Below are 19111 nucleotides of genomic sequence, written 5' to 3'. Positions count from 1 at the left end.
AGCAACAATAGGTTCCAAATTTAGCATCTTGCAAAACTCATCCATCTCTTTTGGCCTGCTTTAGTGTACCCACCTGGAGAATTTATTTCAGCTCAACACCTGCTTCATTTGCCAGTTCTGAATGAGCAAGGGGCGGGGGTGTGTGGTGTGTGTGTGCGAGATCTGGCAAATGAGTCTTGCTGGATTTGTGCTACTGGCAGGGACACCTTGTACTCTTCTCCCTTTGGGGCCAATTCACAGGTCAAGTAACAGTTTGGCAAGGAAAGATGCCAGCGGAGGCTGCTCCATTAGGGCAAAAAGGGCACTCCTGTATCAGTCCCTGGGTGCCTTCAGCCACCCCCCACCTGTCTGCCTTCTCATTTACAACCAGTCCAGAGTGTAACTCTGCCTGTCAGCTTCTTCCTCTTTAGTCTCAGCATTGCCCCTTTTGAACTCATCAGGGAGGAGGATGGAGGACAAAACTGGAATTTGTTGCCTCTGTCTGTCACTGGCTCTGGTGTTGCCTAATCTGGGCTCCTTGCCCTACCAGTCCAGTGGGCAGCAGCCACCACGGAAAGACCCACAAGTGAGTCCTGTTACAAAATATAGCACTCTCCCCAACACCTGACAGGGTTCTAGTCACCCATTCCCTCTTCTTGGATACTCCATTCCACACACCCACACTTTCCCATTTTTCTTTTCCAACTGATACTCAACATTTCATAACATTTTCTCCTTCTTATGTTTTTTTATTGGAGGGTTATTTTATAAGGTTTCCTTTCAAGCTTTCATCCCCTATAGTGATTATTTTAAAATTGTGCTTCTGCCTCCCTGGCATTTAGGGAATGGTTGCAGCTCAGCAGCAGAGCATCTGCTCTGCATGCAGAAGGCCCCAGTTTCTGTCCCTGGCATCTCCACATAGGACTGGAATCGCCCCCTGCCTGAATCACTGCAGAGTCACTGCAGTCAGTGTTGACAATACAGTAATGCCTCCACGAACGTCTGCCTTGTCTAGCGTCCATTCCGGCAAACGTCCGCGGCAAACCTGGAAGTACCGGAATGGGTTACTTCCAGGTTTGCCGCATGTGCAGAAGTGCTACATTGTGCTTCACGCATGCGCAGAAGCACAAACCGCTCTGCGTGTGTGCGCAGACGAAGCACTTTGCCCTGTGTCCTTTTCGGTTAGCGGCTAGGGCTCTGGAACAGATCTCAGCTGCAAAATGAGGACCCAATGGTCTAGTTTAGAATAAGGCACTTTCTTATGTTACTCTGTGTGTGGTGGTACCTCTCTCACAGTGGCCCAACTTGCGCACTCACTGCCTGAGTTTGCTGTTAGAGGGCAGGACATGACGACTTAGTCTTCTGTTTTCTCCCACAAAACATACTTCAAGTTTGACCCCTTGGATCATACCTGGGGCCTGTCTAGCTGCCTGACGACCTGCCTCTCTGTCTGGGTCTACTTCTCTGTTCCCCACTATTTGCCCTTTGGAATATTTGCTTGGTAATAGGCTGCAAAGTATTTACTTGGCAACACTTTCTGGCTTGGAATCTATGGGCATGCTCAGGAATGATGTGGCCTACTCTGAAAATGAGGGACATTTGGACGCCACACTCTACAAGCCTGCCTTCCAGAATCCATTTTATATTGGGCCCAAGTCCCTCCAGAGTCTAGGCCAAGCTGAAATGGATTTGTTTTGGCCTGTGCTTCCCTTGAACCTCGAAGCTTGCTGCTTATTAAAAGCTTAAATTTTCAAAAGGAACCCAAGGCATCTAACAAATCCAAATGTCACACAATACAGTGGTATCTCTGGTTGCGAACGGGATCCGTTCCGGAGCCCCATTCGCAACATGAGCAGAACGCAACCCATGTCTGCGTGTGCACGGGTCACGATTTGCTGCTTCTGCGCATACGCATGACATCATTTTGAGTTTCTGCACATGCACGAGCAGTGAAACCCGGAAGTAACCCTTTCCGGTACTTCTGGGTCGCCGCAGGACACAACCTGAAAAGGATTTAACCTGAAGCAAACCTAACAAGAGGTATGACTGTATTAAAATATATTGCGGTCCACCTCTCTAGCCCCAGTTGGAAGATCTGAAAATGGACATTAAAGAAAATAACCACCTGCATCAGAAATCAGTGGAAAAAAGAAAGTCAGCCAAAGTATTATTTTTTTAAAGCCACCTAACAATGTAGTGACGGGCCTTAGAGACACCTCCCTTGGCCAGGCATTTTGCAGGATGGGGCCACCACAAAAAAAGCCCTGGCCCCAGTTACCACCAGCCATGTTTCACAGAGGGATCTTGGCTTTTAATGATAGCTCTCTCCTCCATGCATTTGTTTAACCCTCTTTTAAAGCTGCCCCAGTTTGTGGCCATCACTGCTTCCCATGGGAGTGGATTTCGTAGGTTAACTATGCTCTGTGTGAAGAAGGACAATCTTTGATCTCTCCCAAATCTTCCAACATTCAACTTAGAATCATAGAATCATAGAATCATAGAATCATAGAGTTGGAAGAGACCACAAGGGCCATCGAGTCCAACCCTCTGCCAAGCAGGAAGCACCATCAGAGCACTCCTGACATATGGTTGTCAAGCCTCTGCTTAAAGACCTCCAAAGAAGGAGACTCCACCACACTCCTTGGCAGCAAATTCCACTGTCGAACAGCTCTTACTGTCAGGAAGTTCTTCCTAACTTCATCGGGTGTCCACAAGTTCTAGTGTTAATGAGAGGGGGAGAAAAACTTTTTCGCTGTGCAATTTCTCCATGTCATGCATAAGTTTATACATTGTATCCAGTGCTCCCCCCCCCCCAAAAAAATAGGTGCTGTTTCTCACCATGAAGTTATTACAGTAAGTGACACACTTTTTAACAGCAACAAAAAGAGATGCTGGTACTGTGCACTCTTGAGTATCCCCTGGAAAATAAAATCACTGCTTGTATCATGTTACATCTTAATCACCTTAAGAGGTGATTAAGTCTCACAAGAGACTAGGGCCCTGCGGGACCTGACATCTTTCCGCAGGGCCTGCAAGACAGAGCTGTTCCACCAGGCCTTTGATTAGGGCGCAGCCTGACCCCCTCCTCTGGCAATCTGCACAGAATTTTGCTTAATGGTTGCCATCAATTTGATTTTAATTAATTTTATAATGAATGTTTTTAGAATGCTGGATTATTTTTATTGTTGTTAGCCGCCCTGAGCCCAGCTTCGGCTGGGGAGGTCGGGATATAAATAAAATTTATTTTTATTTTTATTATTATTATTATTGTTATTATTATTATTATTATTCTGTAAAATTCACTGCAGCCACACTGTCCCCTTGATGCTGCCCTTTTCTGAACCTTTCCCAGCTGCACATCCTTTTTGATGCGAGGTGACCAGAATTCTACACAGTATTCCAAATGTGGTTGCACCATAGATTTGTATAATGGCATTATGATAGCGGCAGTTTTATTTTCAATTTCTTTCCTAATGAGTCATAGAATCATAGAACTGTAGAGTTGGAAGGAACCCCAAATGTCATCTAGTCCAGCCCCATTCTGTGCAGGAATCACAGCTAAAGGATCTCTGACAGATGACCATCCAACCTTAGGGGAAACAATTATTGGGGGGAGGGGTAACAGAGGCAGGGTTCCACTCTTGGAACACATCTTAAGTACTTTTAAACATGTGTTTCTGGATTTCCATTAACAAACCTTCCTGGAAATGGGACAGGACTGAATTACTCCCACCCCCTCTGAAAACAGTACTGTTTTTGAAAACCAGTTTAAGCCATTTTTATGGTAAGTTTGTATATTGCTTTGAGATATATGTAAAAGGTAATTGTAAAGGGACCCCTGACCATTAGGTCCAGTCGTGGCCGACTCTGGTGTTGCGGCGCTCATCTCGCTTTATTGGCCGAGGGAGCCGGCATACAGTTTCCAGGTCATGTGGCCAGCATGACTAAGCTGCTTCTGGCAAACCAGAGCAGCACACGGAAATGCTGTTTACCTTCCCGCTGGAGTGGTACCTATTTATCTACTTGCACTTTGACATGCTTTCGAACTGCTGGGTGGGCAGGAGCTGGGACTGAGCAACGGGAGCTCACCCCATCGTGGGGATTCGAACCGCCAACCTTCTGATCAGCAAGCCCTAAAAGGTTATAAATGAATGAATCTGGCATACTGGTTAGAATGCTGGACTAGGACCTGGGAGGCTTGGGTTCAAATCCACCCCTCCTCCCAGTATGAAGATCACTAGGTGACCTTGGGCCAATTACTCTTGGCCTAACCTACCTCACAAGGTTGTTGTGAGGATAAAATGGGGAGCAAGTAGAGTTGCATGCACCCCCTTGAGCTCTTTAGAGGAAAGTTTGGATAGAAATGTAATAATAAATACTTATAATGTGGTTTTAGTGGGTCCATCCATTCCTTTGGAGAGGTGTAGATGCATCTATTGACCTTTCCCTGTCTACCTGCCACAGTCCTGTCCCCGTCACCTGATTTATAGCAGGTAATGCAGGTCACTGGCACAAGAAAGACATCTCCCTCTTAACCAGGCAAATTCAGTATGCAGGCATTTGCTCCTTCCTGGCTGTCAGATCCCTTTCCTCTTCTCAACGGAAAATCAAAGCTGAGTGATGGAGCCACCATCTGAAGCACTGAACCAGAAGGGAGGGCATTCATTTTAAGAGAGTAAGAATGAGAGAAAGAAATGCTTGCTGAATGCCAAGTTGGGTGTTTAATGCTCAAGAGGCAATGCTGCCTTGTACCCTGAGCCGAGGGCCAGGGGTTAAAGGGAAGGGGAGGTGGGAGACAGGTAAACATGGGGCCAGGAAGTGCTGGTTGCCATTAACAGAGTGTTGTGGGGTCGCTTGGAACACTTTGGAGCTGCTTTGGAGCTGCTCCAGGCTAAATGGAAGTGACAGTTTTGACAGGAACAAAGAAGACCATGATTAACACCCCCCCCTACCTGCACACATACAATGGATGCATGTATATGTGTTTGGATCATAGGCTCAGGACAGGAGCCGCAAGAATGACAGCTGAGACTAGTTGTCAACTGGCCTCTGCAAAATAGGGGCTAATGATTTTAGGGTGGGTATTTGGAAAGCAGTTTCCTCCAGAATGTGTGGTGTAGCAATTGCACTACCCTGTGAGTGGGATCTGGCCACACTGGATGCAACATGGGAAATATGTGAGCAGGGATCCTTCTGCCTCTTCTGCACTGTAGCCTCCCGCTAAAGATATAAGTAAAGGTAAAGGTAAAGGTAAAGGGACCCCTGACCATTAGGTCCAGTCGTGGCCGACTCTGGGGTTGCGGCGCTCATCTCGCTCTATAGGCCGAGGGAGCCGGCGTACAGCTTCCGGGTCATGTGGCCAGCATGACTAAGCCACTTCTGGCAAACCAGAGCAGCGCACGGAAATGCCGTTTACCTTCCCGCCGGAGTGGTACCTATTCATTTACTTGCACTTTGATGTGCTTTCGAACTGCTAGGTTGGCAGGAGCAGGGACCGAGCAACGGGAGCTCACCCCGTCGCGGGGATTCAAACCGCCGACCTTCTGATCGGCAAGTCCTAGGCTCTGTGGTTTAACCCACAGCGCCACCCGCGGCTGCTGAATCAGGTCAAAGGCCTATCTACTCCAACATCCTGTTCTTGCAGTGGCCAGCCAGATGCCTCTGGGAAACTCTTAAGCAGAACCTGAGTGCAACAGCGCTCTCCCCACTTGCAATTCCTGCAATTGGCAATCAGAGGCATACAGCCATTGAGAGTGGAGGAAGAACCATAGAACCATGCTGGCTCCATTTCCACAGAGTTAGACCCATGAGACTAAGTGCATGGCAGCTGGTGCATGCCAGCCATGTGTCTGAGCCCGGGAGGGGGGGGGCAGTGACGGAGGCTCTCCATGCATTCCCTGTGTTTGTGCAGGGATATCAAGCAGTCCTTGAAGTATCCTAGACTCAAGTCATTGTGGACTTTATAAATTTATGCAAGAACCTTGAACTTTGCCCAGTAATATATGGGCATCTAATGCAAGCTTTTAAGCCCTAGGCTGATGTGCTGCTGATAGCCTCTCCCCATCCAGAGCCTAGCTGTTGGAATAGTCCCCTGGAAATCTGCTGGGAAACTCAAAGATGGGCAAGAGTTGTATTGTTTTGTCCATTTCCTTCCCTGCAGTGAGTTTGCCAAAGAACGAGAGAGAGTTGAGAACAGGAGGGCCTTCCTGAAGCTCCGGAGACAGCAGCAAATTGAAAGAGAACTCAATGGCTATTTGGAGTGGATCTTTAAGGCAGGTAAGGAATCAAGGGTCTCTGGCTGTATTGTGTTGGGAGGTGGGAAAATAAATAAGAGCAACCCTCCCCATCTATGCTGTGGGTCCTTTCCCCTGAAAATCCCCTGAAGTGCAGCTTATAAAGGAAACCAACAAACCACATCATAAAATGAACAAAGTCAGATTTATCAGTGAATTAGATAATGTGCACTAATGCAGAACTCGATCTGACCCAGCGAGCCCAAATTAATACAAATTTACAAGTTGACTTCAGCTCCCCCATCAATGTCCCCTCTATTTTCCTCCCTCCTTTGTTGCTCCCAATAAAACAACTTTTCCAGCTTTCATCCCTTCTCCCTATTAATAAATAAACATAATCCATATCTCTCTTCTCTGTCTGAAAGTCTCAGAAGCCATCAATATGTTACACGCTGTGGTCCATCCTGTCCCTTTCACTGTTCTTATTTCCAGCTTCACGCTTCAAAGGGGGGTAGGGTGATGTAATCTCAACAAAATCTATATCTCCTCTCCATCCGCCCCCCTAAGCTAATAGATCTCCCTGCAGTCCATCCTGCCGATGCTCAGTTCCATTACCTCCAACTCCACAGTTTACTCTCTTCAGAGTGTGTAACAGACAGTCCATAAAGTTGTTACATATCTTTTTTACCTTTACTATTTTTATTTCACAATACGAAGTTCCAAGGGTGGTCAAAATCCCACAAAAGTCCCTCAAGGTTGTTACTGTCTGTCACCTTTCAGGCAAAGTCCTTAGTTATAAAATAAATCCATCATGAAGAGGTATCTTTAAAGCCCACTCTTCCTGAAGACTTTACATTCCATTGCTTTAGGGGAGGGTAGATAACACAGATCCTAAGGAAAAAACATGACTTAAAATATTGCCTACCCCTTGCCTTTCACCATTCAAGCAAAGCAGAAATTAGTGTCTTTCATTCTTTCCAAACAGATGGTTTTCTCCTGCAACATAAATCAGGATCTTTTTTTGGGGGGGGGTGCCTCTTTCCACAGCTCACTACGATAGCTTGCTGAGGCTGTCCTTGGATGGAGCCATTGAGTCCAGCACCCTCACCTTCTTGCCTGGGAGACAGGGCTTTCCACCCCCGCTCACAAACAAAAAAAGGCATGGTTGGTTGGTATTGCTGGTTTTCCAGCTGCCTCCTGACTATCATGGAAATCTCAATTTATTTCTGGTGTCATGCAGCCGCTGGGTTGAGTAATATCTCTTGTCACATGATGAGGCAGGAGCAGAGATTTCTGGGAAGTGGGTTGCCATATTTCCAGTTTTTTCTCCTGCCTTGTTGAGAGTAGTCAGCCTTTTGTTTGCTCCACACAACTAACAGCAACTCTTCCCAGTTGATCTTGCCCCAATGAGGCAGTTGTGAGAACTGAAGGTCCACACCTCCCACTCTCTAAGGATCATCCCCCGGTTCCTTCCCCAGCAGCCTAAGACTCTGTCATGTTGTCTCTTGTTCTTCCGCCCTCTTCATTTCTCTGTGTGTTCTGGGAGACCAGGGGGGAGGGGGGGCTGGTCACAGCAGGAGGGGGAGACTCCCTGGATTCTTCAGCAGCCTGCCTCATCTCTGTTTCCTGGTCCCTCTCCTCCCTGCCTCTGAGCCTGGACTGTTCTCTGCCTCATCGTCTTTCTGCTCACTAAACCCTGTTGCTTCTTCAGCTTCTGACATCTCCTCCCAGTCTGCTCCTCTTCTCCCTCTGACCACACATTGTTGTCCCATCACCAATCCCATGGGTTCTCTTGGGGGTTCCCTAGCTGCTGCCTCCTTCCACTCCCCTGCATCCAGCTCAACCTCTCCTCCACCTTTTCCATGTCTCTTCTGGTTCTGGGTGACAAAGGTTCTGGGTGGCTTGTCACCACAGGATGAGGAAGACACCTGTGACTCTTCACCAGTCTGATTTATCTCTGCCTCTTGGTCCCCAATATACCACCCTCCTGTTTCTGATTCTGGACTGTCTGCCACCGACTCTCCCAGCTCACGAAGCCCTGTTAACTCTTCAGCTTCTGAAACCTCCTCCTCCTAGTCTTCTCCTCCTTCTCCCACTACCACTCCCTGAGTTCTGAGTCTTCTTCCCTTGGGGGTTCTTCAGCTGGTTCCTCCCACCGTTCCCCTGTTTACAACCAGTGGATGACATCCACACTCCTTCTTCCCAGGACATGCCCCTCACCACCCCTACTTTACCACCTCCTTGAGTGTTTCTGCCTAGCTAGAATGTGGCCTTGGACACTGATAATGCTTCTTGCCTGCCTGGATGGAGGAGAGAAAGAGGTAAATTAACATTTGTCACTCCACCCCCCTTTTGCTTCTAACTCCACCCAACACTACTACGTGGCTCCCAGTAGGCTTCCCATAGCAGAATAAGGCCCACAGGCTGAATAAGATCACCCAACCCTGCTGTACAGCCCAATTACTGCTGCCCTTTCTTCCCATTGTTGTGTCTGTATATTTGTATATAAGGGACTGTCTGGCTCCATTCAGATCAAAAGCAGGTGGAGGGGTGCATATGGAATGGTTGGGCTATTGGAGCAAATGTCAGTTTATATCTTAAGTGGTCATTGGAAATGGGCAGCTTAGGACAGCCTTCCTGATTGCTGTTGCTCAATGAGAACTGCTTATAATTAGCAAACCTCAGTTTATCTCTGCATGACAACTCTACAGTTTCCCGGCATTCAGGAAAAAGAGCCATTCATTTTATATTCACCATTCATAAAATGTACCTTTGGTTTGTTGATAGCTCTGGCTCTGTTTCCAGCTCAGAGTAATAGCCACTACCGCAAGTGCTTTATAATTTATATGGCAGTGTTTGAGGGGTTTCTGTTTGGGATGGGGTTATTTTGATGTGTTTTTTTGTGTTTTTTATTGCAATGTAATTTTTAGTCTTGATTGGGTTGGGTTTGTCCTTAGATCAGCCAGGCTGAAAGGTGGGTTACTGGCAGTTAGAGGCATACTGCCTCTGACAGTGAAAGCAGAACATAGACACCGTTGCTAAGATGCACACACTAGTCTCAACTAGGGGCAGGGCCTTTTCAGTACTGGCCCCGACTTGGTGGAACGCTCTGTCACAAGAGACTAGGGCCCTGCGGGACTTGACATCTTTCCGCAGGGCCTGCAAGACAGAGTTGTTCCACCTGGCCTTTGATTTGGACTCAGTCTGACCCTTATGTTTCCCTCCCCTTATGGTTTTGATCTATGGGTTACTATTAAAATGGGGTTGCATTTTAAATTGTATTTTAACCTGTATTTTAAATTGGTTCTCCCCCCCCCCCCATTATGTTTTTATTGTAATTTTACTGGTGTTAGCTGCCCTGAGCCCAGCTCTGGCTGGGGAGGGTGGGGTATAAATAAAAAATTATTTATTATTACAGCTTGCCTTGCTAGGTCAGTCAGGAAAGTTTATTGTATTTTACTGGGTGGGGGAGGATTGCCCTGAAGCCCATCTAAAGAGGGAGCCACATCAGTGTTAAAAGTGAGGGGAACTGCTAATACTGACACTGTGCACAGTGAAAAAGAAAATGGGATCAGCTCCCTATGGTATCATCCACATTTTACCCACACATGCATCCACTGGGGCCTTCCCTGCTGCAAATGTGCCACCTCCCTGCTTGAAATTAGACTTAAAAAGAAACATTCCTTTGTAGCCAGCGAAACTGCTTGAGGTCATTGTATGGTGCTCATGGTTTGCAAAAATGTTCACAGGCCCCAAAGAGTTGATGACTCCGGTCCTGGAGTCTTGTATCCTGAAGTTAAATAGTTGACAAATAGTTAGTATGGTGTAGTGATTCAAGTGCTAGCCTAGGTATCTGGGACACCAGGGTCCAAATCCCCACTTGGTCATGAAGCTCACTGATAGTTTATGCAGCTGACAGTTCCATGAGCACAACAGAACCTCCTTCTCCCCTCCCCTCCCCTCCCCCCATCCCAAATCTGCTCTGGAGGGTTGGTGTGTGTGTGTAGAACCCTGACTAAATTTGGGAGGAGTGCACAAGAGGAGGGGGGAGGAGACATTCTGTTGCACCTATGGAACTCTGATTCCTCATTGTCAATATCTGTATCTTCTTCTCAGCTGTTTCACATCTGGCTCATCTTCCCAGATACTCTCCATCAACAAGCTCTGCTGAATGAGTCTCTGGTCCTGCATCCATACAAGGGCAGTCCAGGGAGCCATGGGACGGTTCCTTGCTGTCCTCCACACAGACCCAATAGTTTTTGAAGTGTGGCTTCCATTAAATTGGACCTAGAGTGGGCCAAACACTTCTCCTGATCCTGATAATGACTTTGCACGCAGGGTAGTTCACTGATGACTTTTTAGTGTGTGGCCAGTGACACCCATATATATAACCCCTTTAAGAGGGGGACCCCGGAATCGCCGCTGCAGGGGGGTGAGTCACTACTTCATGCCCCCCCATATAGGAAAGAAAAGACTAAAGAATTCCACCCAAGGCCATAACTGCCAAAGTTGTGACGAATTGCTGCGAGGAAGACAAAACCTGCCAATGCAGGAAAATTTCTTCCCGGTCCTTCAACAGCAACCAGTCAAAGACCGTAGCAGCGCCCGCTAAGCAGGAAGGAAAAGTTAACCTGCAAAGAAGAAACATTAAACAAAGGGAGGGTGAATCTCCAGAGCCAACTGCCTGGCTATTTCGGCTCCACCCCCTATTAATAAATGGGGCTGGCCCCACCTTCCAGCAAGAAACTTGATTACTGAGGCTGGGCGTGAACCTCCAAAAATTAACACTGATAGGCAAGCCAGCCCCTTTTTGCTAGTAATCTCCCTGGGAACTGTAGCACCACACGCGAACCCACAGAGGGCACCCACAATGTAAAGTGTGAATGCTCATTAATGTAAATATCAGAATACAACATAAATCACCATAATGCTGACGTCTGTGACTGTGTGACCTGGGTGTCTGCTCCGGCTACTATGCAGGTGCTCAGAGCTGATGGGCAACTTCCCAGCCCATGAACAAAAAAACATCAGAAGAGCCCAGCTGCACCAGGCCAAAGGCCCGTATAGCATTCTCTTCTCCCAGTGGCTACCCAGGTGCCCTGATGGGAAGCCCATCAAGCAGAACCTGAGCACAATGGAACTCTGCCCACCTGCGACTCCCAGCAACTGGTTTTCCCAACATGTCTTCTCTGGCAGGGGGACGTGGTGTGACACAGCAACGAACATAATCAGACATAGGCCACCTCTTTCTGCACATGCATGCTTCTGTTGTCCCATGATTTCCCCATGAAAACAGCAGGAAAGTTCCGTATGCCAGTATACCACCCCAAATTTCATCACTTGACGTGATTTTCCAGATTAAGGAGGCTCTAAATGGATTTTTATTCTGGAATCAGATGACACAGAAATGAGTGCTCAACAGACACTATATTGCATTAATTTTCCAGAAGTGGCTTTTATGTCATCTGAGAGCTCAAATATAATGGGATATTAACAGCTAGGGAAATGTCGGGGAAATGGAATAAGCTTCTGTGTGAATGCAGCCCTGGTCTTCAGTCTTAGGGTTCTTTATCTTTAAACTGCACTTGGACATTGAAACAGAAGACTCTTTCAAACAGAAGACTGGCCTGTATCAACCCTTCTCTTCAAAGAGAGGCTTCTGCTCTGTAAGGCAGGACAGTCTGTGCTCTGTTACACCCCCACCGCCAGATTTACTATGGATTTAGAAAATAATAATCATTGGCTATATTTTAGCTTTTTCGTTTGACACATATGCCCCCCGCTTTTTTAATGACACTGCTGTTGTTTTGTCTGGAGAGAAATCCACTAGTCCAATCTTTCCCCAGGCATTCAGTGTCCTTTGTTCCCAACATTTAATCTAAAATGTTGCTGCTGAGTCAATCTCTAAGAATTTAAAGATGCAAACAAATGAGATGAAATCTCGACATCCTTCCTTCCTAGAAAAAGGACACAAGCCTTAGAAGTACAGAATAAGCATAGTTATGACCTGAGAGAAACCCACAATCTTGCATTAATCGGAGCTCAGGGCAAAAGGGGGTGATGTTCAGAAGTCATTGTGTACATCTAGCAGTAGCACTTGATGATGTGGGAAGGCAACACCAACTGGGTGGCTTTAAAACAGGATTGAACAAATTGATAGAGGGTTAGACTATCAATAGCTAGTAGGCATGATGGCTACTCACAGTCGGTGACACTATGCATCTGGTGACCAGGTTCTAGGAATCACGGGTGGGGAGAGGCAGTGGTGTAGTCTGGGTTGCCAGCACCTGGGGCCACATGGAGGGGCTAGGTGGGAGAGAAGGAAATGAACAGAGTACGCACATGCATTCAACTGCCTAACAGCATCTGCGTCACCCATGAGATCACAGCCACAGAAATAATTAAAAAAGAGTTGTTCCATTGTCTGGAGAGGTCACTTCCTGGTTCTCATGGAGATGCCATTTTCAGTGGAGCCCAGTAACAAAAGTGTGCAGCTGTAACGAGGCAGCACCAGGTGTTGAAATTTTACGCCTCTAGTAATTTTGCATCTGGGGCAATCACCTGTCTGCCTCCCACGCTGCGCCACTGAGGAGAGGGCTGTTGCCACCAGAGTTTGGTTGTGAATATCTCATATGGATCTTGTTGGCCACACTGAAAACAGAAATGACGTCACTCATTCGACAGGCATGGGGAATCCAAGGAACACCACATGTTACTGGACTGCAGCTCCTATAATCCCTGACCACAGATGGAAAGATCTATCAGTTTTGTCTTTCACATTTTTCTCATTTTTCCTATCTTAAATTTGGTTGTCCACATTTTTTGGCATTTTTTTAAAAAATCAAAAAATCCTTGTGTCATAAAAATTCACCAGTGTTTTAGTGCAAATATCTCCAGATATACGCATTTTTATATGCTGTTTTGACTACTGTGCAAATTTTAGCAAGTCATTCCCCACAATGCATTGCATCTTTATGTGCTATTTTCACCAATATGTTTGTTCTTATGGAAACTTTTCCCCAATATATGGATTTCCATAAAACTTTGGTTGGTGAACTGCATAGTAAAATGGATGGTTTAGTTAAGATTTTTGCATTGCAGTGGGTTAGTCTAGATGACCTTCGGGGTCTCTTCCAACTCTACAATTCTATGATTCAATGAAAATGTCAAAGCTGTGTTTCAGTTTACATATCATTTGCAGAAGTGTGAATTTGATTCAGATACACACACACACATCATTTTCAACATTGTAAAACATACTTTTATATCTTGTACATTTTTTTTTACTTCCATCAATCACATCTGAAAATTTTCTAATCTTTTCCTCTTAATTTACATTTCTTACTTCACTATTACTTTTGAATATCATAACTAATGTCTCTCTTCTTTATCTTCTTTGCAATATTTCATATATTCCTCCTTACAAAACTTCTCGTAGTCCTACTAGCGTAATTTGTTGATTACAATTGCTCTTCAAATAGTTCACATATTTATTCCAATATGAATCTCTGGTCCCGCAGGTTTCGAATCCTTCCTGTCATCTTATCCAATTCTGCGTAGTCCATTAACTTTTATTTGATTCAGCGTTAAATGAGCTGGGAATCAAATATCTCCCTCCTCCCCTATCCCTGGCCACTGGCCATGCTGACTGGGGCTGATGGGAGTTGGAGTCCAACAACATCTGGAGGACCACAGCTTCTACATCCCTGCCATTGGGGAAGAGTGATAGTTGTTGAACTGACTTTGATATTCCCAACTAAGCAGGGTATATATATTTTTTACAGTGTGTGCACTTTTTTCTTTTACTGTTCTTTCTCTGTTTCCAGAGGAGGTGATGTTAGCAGAAGAAGACAAGAACGCCGAAGAGAAGTCACCCCTTGATGGTAGGTTGCTTTGTGGTGCTTTTGGCTTCTTTTGCATAAGGTTTGTATGCTCTGTGTGTGTCTCAGCAGCTTTTCATGAAACAAAAAAGGGTGGATGCTGTGTTTGTTGCCTGGAAGTGCAATAAAATAGTCCATTTCAGCTTCTCTCTGTTTCTCATTCAGCAACCCCCCCATCACAGATTCAATTCATCACATTTTCACAGCAATTTGTGTGTTTTTTAAAAAAGACTTATAATACCCCACCCAGCATTTTAGTGTGAGTTTCTCAAAATGAACAGATTTTCACAAGCCATTTCCCCAGATATAATGCGCTTTTTGTAGGCTGTTTTCACAAATGTGTGCATTCTTACGCACACTATGCATTTAGTGTATGTTATTTTCAAGAAAACATACACCCTTAGGCACACTTTACGCTAAGATAATGCATTTGTGCTCACTTTGCTTGGTAAGAGAACTGCATTGTAAAATTTAGAGAAAGGGCAGATTTTGAAGGACAGCTGCGTTTCAGTTCACTTAATGGTTCGTGAAGTGCAAATTAGGCACTTTCTCATTAAAATGAAAACAAACTCAGATTTCTCCTCGCATCCCAAGCTGGATGTCCCAAGAGGCATTTGATGCAGCAGCAGTCAGGCTTGCTATGCTGGTGTTCCCAGCTGCCAACCCTGAAAACTTGAAGGATGGATAACAGTATTTGAATATAATGTGGACCTGTCAGTGACACAGCATCTGTAGTCCATCTCAGGATTCCTTGACATATGTATTCAGGCACTGAGAAGCAGACACCTGTGCATTTGCTGTGGGGAATTCTGGTCTAGCTGTAGGAGAGGCATAGGTCGCATCCACAGCATAGAAGCATAGAATTGTAGAGTTAGAAGGAACCCCAAGGGTCATCTAGTCCAACCTCCTGCAAGGCATTTAGAGCACTCACTATACATTTAGAGTTATCCCGTCCCTATACAGTCCCAGGCAGCCATATTTACTTTTACCATTTCCCCAAGATAGAGAATCTCAAAGCTTTGGTGCTGTGGATGTAGTCCAGCAACATCTGTGTGCTTCTGTTGCTTCTGAAGCCCCTCCAAGATAACTGGGAACTTCTGTCTCCTTGCTGCTCTTGGCATCTGGCTCATAAGATGTTAGAATTCACTAAAGTTCCATTAAAAGACTTTTCCCTCTTCCTTTTCTGACTGTCTTTCCTCCTCTCGTGTCTCCTCTTCCTCCTCCCTGCTGTCTCCCTTTCCTCTGTTGCCTGTTCCCTGCTCCCCTTTTCTCCTCCTGTTCACTGTCAGGGAGGGCCACTTCTGAAGGCCCAATCCTGCGAGGCATGGCAGTGGTGGAGATTAGCGGCGGAGGCACCTATAACAGTGAGTGGACGGCAACTTGTCAGGGTTCTAGAGGGCATCAGTTGTGGCTTTAAGCTCCTGAGCACTATAGGTCATTCACACCTAGCTAGTAACATCATTGGTCTGGCTGATCAGTGACGAATCAGCAAAGAGTTCATCTTGAATGAGGATGGCTGTGGGCCAGATTACATGAGACTTGGATAGCGCAGTTTTGTCCTTCAGTGCAGGGTTATGGTTCACAAATTTCCAGTGTGGAGTAATCAGGGCCCTGGGATGGGTAATAGTCCTTTAATGTTCCGTTTCCCCCACTGTGGTCCTGATCTAGATTGGGATCACCTGCAATTACATTGCCCCCAAAACTCCCATTGAAACCAATGAGTGGGACTGATCAAGATTAGTACTTCAGTGTAAGGCAAGAATGGGGGATCTGCGGCCCTCCAGATATTTATTTATTTATTCATAAAAATATTTATATACTACGATTAATAGAGGGGGGAAAACAGAGTGAAAGATCATAAAGAAAAATCATATAAAATTGTTAAAATCAGAAATCAGCTAAATACAATGGGAAGATGTATTCTTAATGGCCTGCGTAAGCCTCTGACAGAATAAAAACATTTTCATTGGGCACATTAAAGTTGATGCAAAACACTACTAAACCCTAGGTTACGTAAATACAATCCTGGTAACACACACAACGTTAACAGACTGTTTTTGACTATGCAACTTCTATTTCAAACACAATTCAACATGTAATATCTCACAAAATGTAATTCCATAGATCAACACATGATTCAAACAGAACATATCAAGAGAAATTAAAGCCCAATGGATGGTCAGGAGATAAAGTCCATTCAGTTCCTAAATTGGCATATTGGCAATAACCACAATATGGTATGCTTATGTTATGATGTTCCACGTATCGCTGCTTTGAGGATTCTTACGTTCCTTGTATGTAGATATGGGTAATTTTGTTCCATCAGTTGAATTTATTTTGTTCCATGTTTCTGTCATACAAGAATATGAGTTTGCACGGCTGATGAAGCACAGTTGGGCGAAACAAGGTATTATCTCGGAATCCTTGTCGTGCCATACCTTCAGGTTTTCCATCTGATTCTCTTGATATGTTCTGTTTGCATCATGTGTTTGTCTATGGAATTACACTTTGTGAGATATTACATGTTGAATTGTGTTTGAAATAGAGGTTACATAGTCAAAAACATCCTGTTACATCGTGTGTGTTGTTACCATGTTAAAGTTGAAACAAAAGGTGCCTGCTAAATCTTAGTACTGAGCCAATGACACTAAAGACTCAGTTTCTTGTTATCAAATGAGCCTCACCAACTCAGGGAACAACCAGTGATGCTTCAGCAGTTTATCTCAATGATTGAGGTTGGATATGAGGGTTCAGGAGGTCACTGAGATACACTGGACCTATGTTATTCAGGACTTTGTAGATTACTACAAAGACCCTGAACCTGACTCAGAAGTAGATGGGTAAACAGTGCAGATGTTTTAATAATGATGTCACCTGTTGTTGACCAGGTGGCCTCATCAGGGGTCTTATCATGGCATCTGGACCAGCTGGAGCTTCCAAGCCAGGCCCAGGGGGTGCCCCACATAGAGTGCATTGCAGCTATCCTGCCTCAGGGTCACTAAAAGAAGGACTACAGTGGTCAGGCTATTCCTGTCCAAGAATGGCTGTAGCTGCTGAACCAGAATTAGTAAAATTCCTAGCCTCTAGTGACAATGATATATCCAGAAGTACAGATTTTGCTGGACTGCAAATCCAATCAGCATGGCCAGAGTTCAGCAATAAGGGAAGCTGTATTCCAGCAACATTGGAAGACCACAGGTTCTCCAATCCCTGTCCTACACTAAAGTACCTACCAGTCTGGATTGGGCCTCTCATGCTGGCAGTTTGTGTGTGTGTGTGTGTGTGTGTGTGTGTGTGTAAGTTTGATGAGCAAGTCTGACCCATGTGGCCTTATGGGGCAAGGTTGCTGGTATCTCAAAGGGGTTTGAATCAGAGACTGAATCTCAGAAGCCTTGGATTTTTTTTTATCTCTGGCTCTAACCTGGAGCTGGATGTCCACCTGACCTTCCATGGAATGAAAACTTGGAGGAGCAGGGAGAGTCCTCCTTCACCAGGGCTGCCTCAAGAGGATACTCTTGAGCAGACCTTGGGGTGGGTTCCAACAGAAGAGCCCCCCTCAGAAGATCATGCCTCTGGATCATGTTTGGACTGGATTCATATCAGTTTTCAATGTTTGAGGTTTCTTTGGCTTGGCTTGGCTTGGCTTCTATGGCTTCTTCTACTGTTGCTTGGTAATATTGTGTGTGAGGCCCTAACCACAGTGGCCTCCACAGCTGGGCTGCCAACCCTGTGTCCCTCCATATGATGCTGGACTACAGCTTCCACCATCTCCTGCCCATTGGCCTTCCTAGCAGGGGCTGATGGGAGTCGAAGTCCAATCACTTCTGGAGGGTCAGAGAAGGAGAAAACTCAGGCACTCCACATGTTACTGGACTGTAGCCCCAGAGAGCATGGTCAGTGGTTTGGGAGGATTGGAGTTGGAGCCCAGAACCATCTGGAGGACCACATGCTCCCCATCCCTACTGTAGGTGAAACTAGAAATGGGCTTGACTAGGAACATAAAAAGAGCTCTGTAGGTTGAGACCTAAAGTCCATCTCATCCAGTATCCTGTTTCCAAGAGTGGCCAGCTACATGCTTCTGGCAGTCCTGCAAATAGGACATGCAAGCACTATCACTTCTGTATGGTTGCCTCCCAGTAGCAGGCTTCTGATATATTGCCTCACCATGGAGGGTCTTTAGAGTCATCATGGCAAATAGCCATTGACAGACTTCTCTTCTTTCATAAAGTTGTCAAACCTCCCCATAGAGCAACTTGAGAGCAAAGATAAAAGCCACTTGAAAGCAACGGGCCACTTCTATATTTTGCAATGGCAAATTCCATAAATCTGTTTTTCATTGTGAAGAAGGAGTTCATTTGATTCACTTTGTTTTGTCCTGAAATTACTGCCAGTCTTTTTCACTGGGGAAAGCTTATGGGGAGACACAGGAGAGAACTCTCTTTAGATGTCATGTAGGAGATGAGCAGGCTTATTGTTCTCTGTTGTTCTGGGGAGCAAGACATTTGGATGAAAATTGTAGGGAAGTAGACCATGGCCAAAAAGTAGGGGAGAAATGTTTTAATGGGATGAACTGTTTGACAGGAGTTCTAACTCAGGAGGTGGTGGGCTCACATTTGCTTGCAGCATTTTAAGCAAGGGCTGCACAATCAGCAGTCAGCGATGCAGTAGTTGCACCCCGCATTTCAGATCCTGAATTGAATGGAAGGGCTGAACTTGAAGACGTCTCTTCCAATTCAGTAGTTATATGATGCACTCTGAGTTGCAGTGCTATGACAGAGGTAGAAGTACTGTACATATCTTTCTCTATTTTCTTCTCACCAAGCATACCCTGCATAGCCATCATCTACACAAACAAAAAGTACTTCTGCCTTTTATAAGAACATTAGATGTTTAAATCACCTGTTCAGGTTTCTCCACAATCATCATTACTGAATATGTGGACAAATAACATGAAAGCCTGTCGCTCTAAATAACTTTTGATATGGATGCAAGTTGCAGCTAGGATTTCAAGAGTCTACT

General features: G+C 45.5%; 1 protein-coding gene across 13 annotated transcripts in view; it reads left to right on the top strand.

Annotated features, from left to right (window-relative positions):
• CACNA1B (calcium voltage-gated channel subunit alpha1 B) overlaps window positions 1–19111 on the top strand; it is a 333802-nt gene that overhangs the window by 167954 nt on the left and 146737 nt on the right. For 10 of the 13 annotated variants that reach the window (XM_080990747.1, XM_080990753.1, XM_080990752.1 and 7 more), the window contains exons 8-10: window positions 6140–6255; window positions 14039–14095; window positions 15382–15456. In XM_080990747.1, coding sequence (XP_080846873.1) covers window positions 6140–6255; window positions 14039–14095; window positions 15382–15456 — 248 coding nt within the window. The remainder of the gene's footprint in view (window positions 1–6139; window positions 6256–14038; window positions 14096–15381; window positions 15457–19111) is intronic. The other 3 variants (XM_080990744.1, XM_080990755.1, XM_080990754.1) reach the window with 1 other exon arrangement.

The sequence above is a fragment of the Podarcis pityusensis genome, assembly GCF_964106645.2.
Source record: "Podarcis pityusensis genome assembly, chromosome: Z".
NCBI lineage: Eukaryota > Metazoa > Chordata > Lepidosauria > Squamata > Lacertidae > Podarcis > Podarcis pityusensis.
This window is presented reverse-complemented; position numbering and strand designations above follow the sequence as displayed.